Source organism: Cynara cardunculus (genome assembly GCF_001531365.2).
Source record: "Cynara cardunculus var. scolymus isolate 2C chromosome LG 2, CcrdV1, whole genome shotgun sequence".
In the NCBI taxonomy this organism is placed as follows: domain Eukaryota; kingdom Viridiplantae; phylum Streptophyta; class Magnoliopsida; order Asterales; family Asteraceae; genus Cynara; species Cynara cardunculus.
The window spans coordinates 289,949-303,899 of record NC_037529.1 but is presented as its reverse complement, the minus strand read 5'-3'; the positions used below and the strand labels follow the sequence as shown (position 1 = coordinate 303,899).

Here is a 13,951-nt window from a genome sequence, read left to right as displayed (position 1 = left end):
AATGACAATAGTTGACTTTTGTTGACTTTTTGAGAAATTAAGACGTTAATGAGATATTATGGTATGAAATGTGTAGGCATTTGGTCAAGAGCTATCGGTAATCATTCTATACGCAATCAGATGAGTCTTCATGAGACTTACAATGGGATGCATACCTATGTATAAAGTTATTTTCAAGCATTATATGATTTATATGACAATGGGTACATATGCATGATGTTTTGGTTTACATACATGATATATTTTACATGTATGCTATTTTGTGAATGGTTGCATGCTATGTGTTTAATTAGTTTTCAAATAACTCTAGCATGTTATTCCATATTAAAGTTTGATGATTCAAGGGTGGACATTTTACCAGTAAGTCACGACCATTATAAAACACTACCCGGACAAGTGGGTGATCAATTAAGATTGAAATATCAACCCAGGGCGTGTTTGTGACTAAATGACCCATACCCGACAGACAAGTTATGAGATCTCTTTTCTTTCAATGTTGCATGTTTTTTCAGAAAATGCATACTATTGGTACAAAGTTTATAAGTTGAAATGTATGATGTGCAATGATCTTTACTCACACAAACCATGAACTCACTGAGCTTTATAAGCTGACTATAGTATGCATCTCAGGAACAGAAGGTTTCAGGTTGGACAAAGAAAGAGAATGGCATACATAGAGACTTGTCTAGTTCATTTAAGTTCAATATTTAGGCGCAATCGTCTATGATATATAAATTTGTAAAGCAACACGGTATGGGACGGGCTGACATCAAGTTATATATTTATTCTTTTAAAGTCTTCCGCTGTGAACAGTTTAAAGTTTTAATTTAGCCATTATTTTTGGAGTGTTTTTGGAGAATCTGTTTTAGATTACGTAACATCTCTCATGGTAAAATTGAGGGCGTTACACCTAAATTAAATTATAATAAAAAATTGAATTAAAAAATTACACAAAAAATGAGGAATTTTAAATAGTTAATTTGATACGAATATCGATATATTTTTGTTATGCATAAAGTATTGTATATTAATGCATATTACTAAAAATTTAAGATTACAAGTAATTATGCATAAGTACAACTTATTAAAGCTCGATATTTGAATTCGTATAAATAACTGTAGATAAACATAATCACATAGAGGATGAACATCTCATTTTAAAATATAATTAGAATAATTATCGAGTTCCAACAAAATAAATAATAATTATCTTTATAAAAAAATTATATTATTAAACCAAATATAAATTACTTCGTTATTGTACATAAATTAAATTATAAAAAAATTGAATTAAAAAATTACACAAAAAATGAGGAATTTCAAATAGTTAATTTGATACTAATATCGATATATTTTTGTCAAAATTTTATAATATCTTAAAACATATATTTTATTCAAAAATAAAAATATTATCGCTTTCTCAAAATCACATAAATCCATCTTATAAATCAACTGAGATAAAGAAAAAAATGAAATATTAAAATCACGATGTATCTCGCTGCATTACGCGAGTACGCTTCTAGTATTTCTTAATAGACATAAGGAATCTAGATAATCAAAAATGTTTTGGGCCGGACCATTGCTTCTTGGGCTCATTTCCGTTTCTTTCATCAAAAGCCCGAAACCATGTAGGGCAAATTGCTTGTCTTGCATTAATAAATTTTGTCCATAATATTAATATTAATATTAATATTAATATATTTAAGTTTTCGTTTTGATTGCAAAATCTTTATTTAACTTCTTTGATTTTTACAATAATTTACTAATCTGGTTATAGGGTCTTGAGGGAGATTGAAGAATCATGCGAAAAACTAACTAATTTACGAAAATACAAAAAGAAATATGGATCACATAATCCATTGATTAAAAAATAACACAAAAAAAATATTATTTTAAATTAAATAAATCTTCAAAAATCTAATTATATATTTATTTGTTTTTCAATGTAATAGATTCATAATTATTTAATAGAGTTTTATATAACTTTATTTCTAGATACTTTGATAATAAAAAAATTCACAAATTTTTTATCAAATTTTCTTTAATTTTTGAATCCACGTTTTGAATCATATGTGATATACTTCGTTTACCATATAATCTATTACATGTCACATATAATCTATATAATGCGGAATGTACATTTTTGTATATATCACATATGATAATATGCGTCTGAATACAAGTGACTTATCATCACATGTGATAACTCGTAAGTCACAAAAAGATCTATAAATGTAAATATATACAATCACAAATGATTAGCAAAAGTATATACGATTATCACATATGATTAACAAAAATATCTACAACTATCACATATGAATTGATCGTAGATACCAATCATATATTATCACATGTCATATTTGATGAAAATTATGAAATTATCTTATCAAAAGTATATCTAATTTTTCTATATAAAACTTGACAAAAAAATTAATTAATTGTTTAATTAAAATTAAAAAATCTAAAAGATATAATGAGATTTTTAAGGATTTATTCAATTCAAAATGACAGTTATCCTAATTTTTAAAATTATATTTCATTTTTTATCTATGTTATTTTTTTAAAATTAATGGATTTTGTGACCCATATTACTTATCATCTTCTTGCAAATTGATTGTCTTCTCGTTTGAACCTGCCCCATAAAGTCTTAATAATAAAAAAAAACCCTCTATATTGTAATATTTGTCAAAACTATTACGTAAGGTATTTTTCACATGATTCTTTTCATCTAAAACTAATATTTAATATATTAATTAACATAGGTTTTTTTTACAATTTGTTTGTTTCATATATATTCGGTTGATAATGTGAAATTTTTTACTTGTATATTTTGTTTCACAAACATATAAGAGATATTCAAATTGTGAAACAAATTTATGTTTATAAATAGACTAAGGACCGTTTACTAAACGTTTACCCGATAAGTGCTTACCGGGCAATTTTCCTCACAGGACGAATATGGCAAGACCCAAGAATCTTACCTGGTAAGAGCAATGATAAGGATAAAGAGTCTTACCCGGTAAGTGAGGGTGACGACTATTACCCGGGTAAGCGCTTACCATATATATTGTTGCACACGATACCATTTTGATATACCACAATCTTACCTAGAAAATAAATTATATTGTTGACTCCTAATGGTAAGCGCTTATCGGGTAAGCATTTAGGTAAACAACCCCGAAAATCCAGATCATAGATGGCTAACGATCATATGAAATAGTATACGATGCATTATTCTCAAGTTTATCATAGTTTTATGGGTTTGCAACTAAATGGTCCCAGAGATATTATAACTATATGATTTAGCTTATGGGTTGTTTGTTTACCTCATAATAGTTCCATTAAAAGACAACTTCTGAATCGTTAATAGGTGAATCTTGTTTGGCAAAAAAAAAAGTCTGTCTCTTAATGATTCTAAAACCTTTTGAATGATTTTGTATCATAAAACTCCCTTAACCATTAAGAGCCATAATTTCATTGTACACGATTACCAAGCAATTATATTTCATTTTGCACTATATCATGAGAGTCTCAAAGTTATTATAACCACTTAATCATTTTGCACCAAACCATTCAGTAATTGTCAAACAACCCCTTACTTTTTTATTGTGGTAGAAAAAATGAAAGATTTTTTAATAAATATTTCAAAACACGATAGTTTAATAATATATATTTATTTTCTTAATATTAATAATATTATTTTAAAACACGTTCTGCATAAAGTAGGAATGAAAGACTTATTGGTGCTAAATACGAATTGATTACTTTCACATTTATTAGTTATATATCCAGTGCAATGCAACGAAATGAAAGAGAAACCATATTTGGCTATATCAAGGTTAAAAACGTATCCTTGATGATTATATCAAACAAACAATAAAAGAGAAAAAAAAAACAGAGCTACCTTAAATATGTGAAATACATTTTATTTTATTTTTTTGTTTTTTTTATAAATAATAATATGTTTGTATATGATGAACTAGAAGATGTTGCCAATAAGCTTTGACTGGTTCGTTAGAAAGAGAGTTTTGGGGACATTTTTGAGACGCCAACCAGTGACATTATTTTGTTGGTTTAGATGACATCCAAATGTAATCTTATTTCTTTTAAAAAATTAGATTATAAGGTTGTTAGACTCGAAACTTATTGTTATAAATTATTAATTTAACAAGTGTATTTAAGTTTTTTTTTGGAAAGGCTCATGTTTTGATATTCCGACACCACATTTCGATTTATTTGGAAAATCTTGTATCCCATTTATGGGGTGGTATCATTTTTCGTTGAGTCTTGCATTATTTGTGTTTCGTATATTTTGAAAAACTTTATGTTTGGAAGGGTTTTTTTTCATGTATAGAATTAATTAGCGTGTCTTTTAATTAGTATGACATGTTTGGAAAAAAAAACATGGTTTTTTATATAGAGCTCTGATTACAAACTTAGTGAATAAACAATTTTCCATATTATTAAGTTAGAGTGAGACGATTAGGAGTTATAAGTGTTGTTAAACAAAAATGGAACATGTGAAACGTGGTTAGGAATAGAAAGCGCCAGGTAAGAGGAGAAGTTGTAATTGGACCAAGACTGGATGAATGAATATAAAAATACACAACTCCCTAACATCCTTTTGTTTGAGTCTTGTTAAAATATAAATACAAAAAAAATAATCCTGTTTAGACAAGGTTATGAATTAAATATTTCATGTATTGTATTTATACAACAAAACAAAATCACAGTAGTTCAAAAGTCATATAAAAGTCTAAATAACCAAGAAATCTTTTTATTAATACTAAATCTAATTTCTTTTTAATATATTATCAACCTTTTTTTTTATCCCTTCATCTTTATTTTACATATATAATCTGTTATAGATCAAACATAATCAAGTGAATGCTTTTCAAAACAAAACGTCTTAAATAAATTATTTAAAATAGATTTTAAAGAAATAAATGAGTGGATAAAATTCTTTAAAATTAGAAATTAAACGCAAAGAAAGATACATGTATTTTTAACTTCTTTTAAAAGGCAACAATTTTTTTGAAGCAAAAACAAACCCACTAAAACAACTGCGAGATGTAGAAACTAGAGAGAACAAAAAAAAGGAAAACCATCTATAAGCAGGAACCAAACCGACAAACCCAAAGACAGAAGAAACGACTCAAATGCTAGAGATAATTAAATTACATGTATTTTGAATTGTTTAACCTATTTCTAAAGTTTGTTGGGTGATAAATATATAAATATTTCGATAATATAATTAATGTTGTAATTTTAAAAAAAATATTTAAATTATATAAGGGATGAAATTAGTTATAAGAAATAAACAATAACAACGAAATATAATTTCTTTTTATGTAATTTTATTTTGTATTACAATAATTATATATTTTATACTAATGTTAAATAATAATATTTAATTAAAACCCTGTTGTTACTTGATTAAAATATAATTTTATATACCGATTATGTGATATTAAAATATAGTTTCAAATAGAAATATGAATGTATCCTACGCCTCTAGTTATTTATCCTAGTAATAGATCGACGACCATTTCTCAAAGGTCAAGTACCAGAATCCGACGGTCACGATTATCGACCCCACAGTAACGTAAATACGCGACAAGTATAGCAACAAAACCCACTCATCTCCATAAATTCAACACATACTCACCGAGACGCACATCTTCTTCCTATTTATAACCCTCCCACACCTCGCCTTCTTCTCCGGCGAATCCACCACCCATTTCCGTTGTCTGAATATCTCCATCTGCTTCCGTTTATCTACATTTATTCACCTAGCTTGCGATTCGTTGGCCTACCAGTGATCGATTGGTTTTCTAGAGCAATTCATTCGATAAATCTCGAAAATGGAAGGTCTCAGGACCAGAGTTTACAAAGGAGTTAAAAGGTACTGGGGGAGGAGACACTACGAGCGGCTCGGCGGGAAGAACCGCGAAGAATCTGGAACAAAGCGGCGGAAGCGGTTCTGGAGGATTAGGATAACTCCCAAGCTGAAGCTGAGGTACTCCCCAAGGAAGTTCATCGTCGGGATCCGTGACGGTTATATGAGGATGATGATGAAAATGGCGAATTCGCCGGTGGTTGCAGGTAGTGGTGGTTACGGAGAAGGAATAGCGAGGTTTGGAATGAAACCTGTGAAGGAATATGATGAGAAGATAATAATCGAGATCTACAAGTCATTGGCGATGAGGCAAGCTCATCAAATGGTGCCGATTGATGCTCCACATATTAGTTTATCCCGGTAAATGTACCGGAAACCTGATGAAACTTTTGATGTAAACATTAATTCAAGTAACCTATAATTAAGTAATAATTATAGCAGTGATGGAGTACTACTGTTTTAATATTTGGCTTAAATTTTGTGGAGATTGTTGATATTGGTCAAAGAAATACGCATGCTGATGCCGAGCCGTCGGTGAACCTCCAGGAAGCTTTTGCGTCCATCATTTTCCGGTAATTAGGTGGACTTCTATCACCATCATTTCCGGTAATTAGGTGGAGTTGAATCACCTTTAATTCCGGTACTGGTTGATCTGAGTTATACGCATCTTTTGCGAGTTATGTTTATATATAGTATAATAAATTTTTTATGGGTTCAAGAAGAATGAATAATACGTCTTTAATTGTGAAAGAAAAATTTAAAATTCCAGTTAACTTTTGATACTTTAAAATCAAAATCTTAATTAAAATATTGAACAAACTTGTGATATAATTTTGTGCAAGTAATAGAAAAAAAATCTCCACCGACATTTGTTTTACAAGGTTCGTTAATTATGCAGGTTTTTGTCTTTGGTTTCATTTTCATTTTGAAAAATTGTTGTAGCCAAGGACCAAACTATGTTTTAAATTATATTCTAAAATAGGAAGTAATAATATTCTCTTAATTAAATGACCGAATTTATAGATTCTAACGATATAACAAAATTTTTGACTCTTTCTATAAACAACTAGAAATGTGAAAAATACAAAATTTTGGCTCTTTCTATGTGAAAAATACAAGTATTTGAAAGCCACCTAAATACATCACATCTCATTGATAAAAAGATTGAGCTATTAAATAATTGGAATCATCAAATGATAGGTTTCACCTTCGACAAATATATTGCAATTATTTCAAAATAAAGATAAAAAGAAATCAAAATTATTTCAACAAGTTGTTTATTTTGATATAACAATTCATTCCACTTAGATAGAAATATATATATATATTTGTAAATTTTTATAAGTTTGAAGTTATGTAATACCGATAACTTTAATCATAATTTAAGTTATTGTTTTGATGTTACATTTGAAAGTTTTAGTATTATCTATATATTATAATACTAATATGACAATAAATTTTAAATATCTATTGCCTTCAAAGAAAATTCATTGGTTGTTTTCGAAAAAAATATATTTTAATTTCACCTAAAAACCTTTAAAAACTTAATTTTCATTTCTATAATGAATCTGGTGAAGATATTAAGGGTTTTTTTTATTTATTTAAAAAAATCAATAAAATATATAGAAATAACAATAACATTGAATCTTAAAAATAGGAATACGATCATTTGTCATATAAGATGGTGACTCATGAAAATGACGACCCAAACTCCCCTACCATGTTCTCGTTTATGTAATAAATATTTTTTTTATTTATTCTTTAAACAAAAAGAATCAAAAACAACTAATCTTTATCTTTTCAATTATTCTTTATTTTCAAAGTCGTTTTATCTTTCTTAATGAGATAAAGATCTACCTTGAAATTTGACATATGACATGTTTATAAATAACCGGTTTCGTATGGACAAAAAATAAGATTTGTAAGCTTATTCTAAACTTCAAGTTGTAAGATATCATTAACTTTCATCATGATTTTTAATTAAATTCGAAATTATTAAATCAACGTGGTTCTTTGAGCTTTGGGATGTTACAATTACTCATTTGTTCTAATTGTTTATATAGATAGTAGTTATGTGTCAATTTGTTCACTTCCACATAAATTATTATCTACATACGGGTTTTTTTGTTCCATCATGGATGCCAAACCCTTTTTCGGTCTAACAAACTTATAGTTACATTTTTCCATGTGATATCCGAATTTTGTTTGTGTAATTCTAGTATAACAACTTCATACCTTTTAAAAACATATTATTAATAATAACAAGAATTTGTAAGATTAAATATTATTGAGAATGATTAAGCTTTAGAGGGATGTACTAGAAAATCTAATCTAACCCAACCCGGTTTGAATCTAAGGTGTTGTTAACGGTTAAAACCCTGGTTGTCATTGAGATTCACCTATGATTACTTGAGGCTATTCATGATCACCTTAACAATTAGTCGGTTTACATAAACTAACCTAAAACCCAATGTTATTAAAAATTGGTTAAGATGGAAGAAAACAAAAATTTTAATGATAGAGTTGGGTCAACTTCCATCCAAATGGTGGATTGGGTTATGTGGATAATTAAATGGTATGGAAGCGAAAAACGAATTTAGAAAAAACGGAAATTGTGGAATATTTTATTATATATATATATATATATATATATATATATATATATGCATGAAGATTGTTAGGAAGATGGCATAAAATAATAATTATAATTATAATGCTTAAAAAAATATAATAATAAAAATGAATTACACTAGCGGGTCCTGTATTTTATTTCAGTTCTGGATTTGGTCCTTAACATAAACTATCTAAATTGAAGGTCTCTTAACTTTTTGTTTCTTAACATTCAAGGTAAATAAAGTTAACACCGTCTATTAACAACTTTTAAGAGGGATAACCAGTTTTTGGGAAAAATACAAGGGCCAAAAGTGTAATTCCTAAAATTAATTTTGATATGTATATATTTTTCAACAAAAAAATTAAGTACGATTAACATAGAATAATTATATATAAAAATTTGTTCGTTTGTGATTAAAAAAGTAATTATGTATTGAAAATTAAAATGTTTTGAGATATTATTAAATAACTGTGAATGAGTTATAGCAATTAAATTTGATATAAAAATCAAAACATTATTTTGTTAACAGTACATAAAATATTTCTGATAAAGAAATTCAAAAAATATAAGCGAAAATAATTTTAGAATGAATTATATTTTTGATCCCTATGGTTTTCTCAAATACTAATTTGTCTTTTACAGTTACTAACCGATGATGTGAAATTAAAAAATTAAGAATCATAACATAGATAATTTATTATAAAAACCAAATTCAAAATATAAGTAAACTATAAGGATCACAGTGTAATTCTATTTTAATAATAATAATAATGAACCACAAGTGTGATATCTGATTGGTTTGTGCTTGGCTTTAAAGGTTAAAAGTATCAAGAGGTCTCAGGTTCAAATCCAAAGAGAAATAAAAATTCTTTTGTGACCACGGAGATTCCAATGCGATAATTCCAGGCTATCTGCAAAACAAGTGGTCATCCTAGAATTAATCGGTTCGAACAGCAAGTTGGATATCCAAGTTAATAAATAATAATAATAATAATAATGAGAAGTGAGTACGAAGGTTGCAGATATAGAATTTAATGCATATACATATATATATATATATATATAGAGAGAGAGAGAGAGAGAGAGAGAGAGAGAGAGATATGCATATCATTTATTAGTGTTGGTATTCGTTGATGCAACACGTAAACAACGACAAAGACCACTCACTCATCCATCTTACATTGCATCGATATAATAATGATATATACACAATTTAATTTTCAATTACTTTTTGGATATTGACATATAAAATATAATTCTCGTTTGGTTTACGTGAATATGATGAAATTGGAATGTCAAATTTCTTTGATCAAATTACAATTCTTTTGTTTGGTTCATTTCTTGAAATGAATGGAGTTCTTTAAATTCCACAAACTAATGAATTCACCATTTCTTAACATAATAGAAGTAATTGAATTCCATCACCATCAACCACGACCATGCTACCATTGTTCATCATGTCCCACCCCTAACCTCCCATAATTTATGTCGCCGCCACCCACCCACCCTATCCCACCACTAACCACCATGTCACTACTGTTTTCCTCACACCCACCCACCTACTCCTTAGTCACTCACTGCACATCCCTACTACAACCATGCTACTACCGTTATTGTCACGCTCATAACCTAACCCCCACCACCGCACCGTTATTGTCACGCTCATAACCTAACCCCCACCACCACACCATATATATTAAATGTGTGATTCTGAACACCAATTTTTTTGTTTAAGGTCTTTTATATACGAATGTAAAGAGTATAGTCTACCTCAGTGCCTCTCTAATTTCTATCAGAAGACAAACGTAATACATTTTATCATCACATATGTAATTTGTATATATGTATCTTTGTTATCTCATTTTGCAGTGTCATCAAAAGCTTTAGGTGTAATAGTATCTCCAAAAAGACTGGAACGTCCCTTATTTTAGTGCTTCATTTGTAGGTGTCTTTTGTATGACATCTTATTGTGATGTTCTTGCAAGACTTATGGGGCATATGCCAAAGACGATGGTTAGGGTGTTGTGTTTGGTCTATTGCAAATTGTAATCAGACCCGTTCCTAACATTTATAGGCATTGTGTGAGATGTAAAAGGGTGCCTTTGACAAGTACGATTTTTTCAATATATTGTTTTTATCATCAGAAATAACATTGAATTCAAAAAATATTTATAGTTCATATACAACCGTTTTTCTGAGTATTCGTAAATGCAAAATCAATCAATAATTATTTCTAAATTAATATTGATATCATATGATTTTCTCATGGCATGGTAAATTCGTTCCACTACCAAACACATTCTATCATATACCTTTAACATATAGATTGACATCATATGAGGTTACAATGTTGACTATTCAGAGTAACACTTTATGTATCAATATGAATCAGTTGATTTTCCATGTCATATCATGTTAATGTTTTTATCACTATTTTAAACTTTTAGAGTTAAAACAAAAATTTTAGGGAACCATCAATTTTAGGATCAAAAGTCCATATTGATTATAGTTTGAGATGTATTGTTGTTTTAGAGATACGAAAGTACTTAAAAATTTATGAATTTAATCTTAGGTAATAAGAAGTCAATAATGTATGAAAAAACAAGGTAGTTTTAAAATCCTAAATACAAATATAAGTTGAATTATTTTCAAAAGGTATGAGTTTTCTTAGTTAATAACAAGAAATCTAATATATTCTAATACAAAAACTGAATTATTGCGAATGGAATAATCAAAAGAGTGGGTGGGTGATAAATGATGGATAATATATCAATGTTTTCAAGCTAAGATAGTTTTAGATTTTAGTTGTAGATAGAAACCAAGAGAAATAATTCTTTTACATATTATATTCTCTAATGTAATTAATTAATACATGTCTGGGCCTTTAATATGATATTAAATTCTTTTTGAATCATATTATATACTAAATGAATTTGTCTATTTAATTTATTAATTTTTTTAACTACCACTATATACTATATACCAAAAAATAAAATAGGCTTCTATTTCTTGTCCGCCCTCCCTAAGGAAAGGAAAGACCCTGATTGCAATGTTCATAATGTCGTGTGCAAGTTTCCCAACTTTTAGAACCATGAAATTGACATATCTTGGATCTTTTTAGCTTTATAGAGTTTATACAAAACATCCTATTCACTGAAACTCGAACAATCTTCCATGCGATGCATGCAAATATCGATGTATTAGAAAAAAACAAAAATAATAAGTAATAGTGGGTATACAATATACACTGCATCCTTAAGCTAAAAGTACTGAAACATTTTCATTTTTGTTCGGCTAAAAGTACAAATGCAAACTTTAGATTCCTCATGAGCCTTAAGATTCGGCTAAAACCAGAGGAATGAAACGAGAACCAGTTTCAAAAAAAAAAAAAAGATGAATGATGATATCTATACATATGGGTATTCAAGGACACGGTGAATTAAAGCAGCACACATACTTATTTGTGTTTCAAAGTGGAAACTAATTTGTTGAAATGTGAATACAAGGATAGACAGATAGAGACATCTTCAATGACAAAAGTAGTATATGTATATATTTAAAGTTTATCCACTTGAAGAAAGAAAAAATATATATTGTTAAGATGCATGAGATAATAATAAATGAAATTCAAAAGAAGACACTTCAACGTAGCTTAGATTATTAATTCAACAATCAAAAACCTACACCTACACCTACACCTACACGATCAATAATCTTTTCATCAAATATTACTTGGTGAACTAAAGTTGCTCATTGATGCATGAAGCTCAACGAAGATACTACCATCTCCAGATCAATAAAAGCTTGTGTGTCAGACCCAAATGAAAATTAAGTGGAAAAGGGATGTTCATAATCGATGTTACAGCAGTAACGGGAAGAAGACCAAAATAATGATGAGCCAATCGGCCATACAATGCAAAATTTAAAATGCCACGGAACACGCAAACTCGTCATATACACTATGCAGTCCCATTGAGCTTCAAAGCTTTGTTGCAGAAAACACAATTTTATCCTCATTTCTTCGTCCAACATAACCACACAATAAAAATGAAAAGGAAAGATGGTAAGCGAGAAAGGGATATGGATGAGGATGAAATACGAAGACATTGGGAATTGAATACATTGGGATGAAATACACATACATTAATTATTTGTGAACTTGAAATGTAAAGAACTTGTGTTACTAAGCAGTACAAAACGACTTGTTAAACGAGCCTAGTACCCTAAGGATAAAATGGCCATGGCCATCATTCATAATTTTGAAACCAAGGTCCAAAATCCAAATCATTGGAGGTGGTCTTAGCTCTTAATTATGGTAGCTAAGGTCCATTTAGGATTGTGGGGCCCAAGCCCATCACAACAAAACAACACCACATTTAGCTTAGGGTCTATTTTGAGCATTTGTGAAAGTGGTAATTAATTTTGAGAATTTTTGTTCTAACTTTTCCATCCTATAAATGTAATACCATGCTTCTTCTCCAATTTAATTTAAGAAGCAAGTAAAAGAAAATTTAGTATTTGTGTTATTGATAACGAATAATAAAAAAAGATGTCAATTTTACAAATACACTCTTATTTATTTTACAATTTTATATATTTGTTTTCTTTCATTTCCTCCCATATTTGGGATTAAAGTTTTGGAATGGCCTTGTTTTCCTTCTAAAAACTTGAGAACACAAGATTTTTTATTTCCTCCATCCTTTTTGTCCCTTTCCTTGGAAAAAATGACTCAAGAACACAACATCAATGAAAGTAAAGCTTAGTTTTAATCCTTCTAGATATGCCAATACATACAAAGAAAAAACCAAAAGGAGAAGATCAAGAGAACTTGACTTATAAAACACACACACACACACTGTGATCGATTGTATGATTCAACTTGAAGTATGGAGAAACACAATGAGAGTTGTCCTTTATGTCTTTGGATTCATCACGGGACATAAAATCCATCATTGGAGACATGATGATTTTTAATTTATTTTTCAATTTGAAAATAGACACAAAAAGTTGATGTTGAAACTACATTACAAAACCATAATGTTTGCATGTGTTTGGTGAAATTGAGTTTTCAATGTGGAACAAAACAAAACCAAACCAAACCAAACCAAGTGTAATGATATATTACGAAGGGGGTGTTTAGTTTTATGTAATATCTTATAAGTTTAGATTTTCAATTCTAAGGCTAAACTTATGTGATTGAAAAGTCATTTCCATTTTCATCTTTATTTCTCAACCTGAATCAAACATGCCAATAAGTATTACATATGGAAATGTATGTACATAAATCCTTCATATTCATCTCCTTAAACACAAATTACGATAAATTTATTACTTTTATGAAGAAAAAAAAAGGAAACCATTATCTTTCAAATTTATATTTCATTCAAAAATAAAAATATTATCGTTTTCTTAAAACCACATAAAATCGTATTATA

At 28.6% G+C, this 13,951-nt stretch overlaps 1 protein-coding gene across 1 annotated transcript; it reads left to right on the top strand.

The window, feature by feature from the left end:
• Positions 1-5,687: 5,687 nt before the first annotated feature.
• LOC112507662 lies at positions 5,688-6,561 on the top strand. Its single transcript, XM_025112322.1, has one exon. The coding sequence runs from the start codon at positions 5,868-5,870 to the stop codon at positions 6,264-6,266; it is 399 nt and encodes a 132-aa protein (XP_024968090.1). The 5' UTR covers positions 5,688-5,867; the 3' UTR covers positions 6,267-6,561.
• Positions 6,562-13,951: the final 7,390 nt, after the last annotated feature.

Excerpts from the sequence above, each read along its gene's own strand:
- LOC112507662 (XM_025112322.1), top strand. The coding sequence starts at position 5,868 with ATGGAAGGTCTCAGGACCAGAGTTTACAAAGGAGTTAAAAGGTACTGG.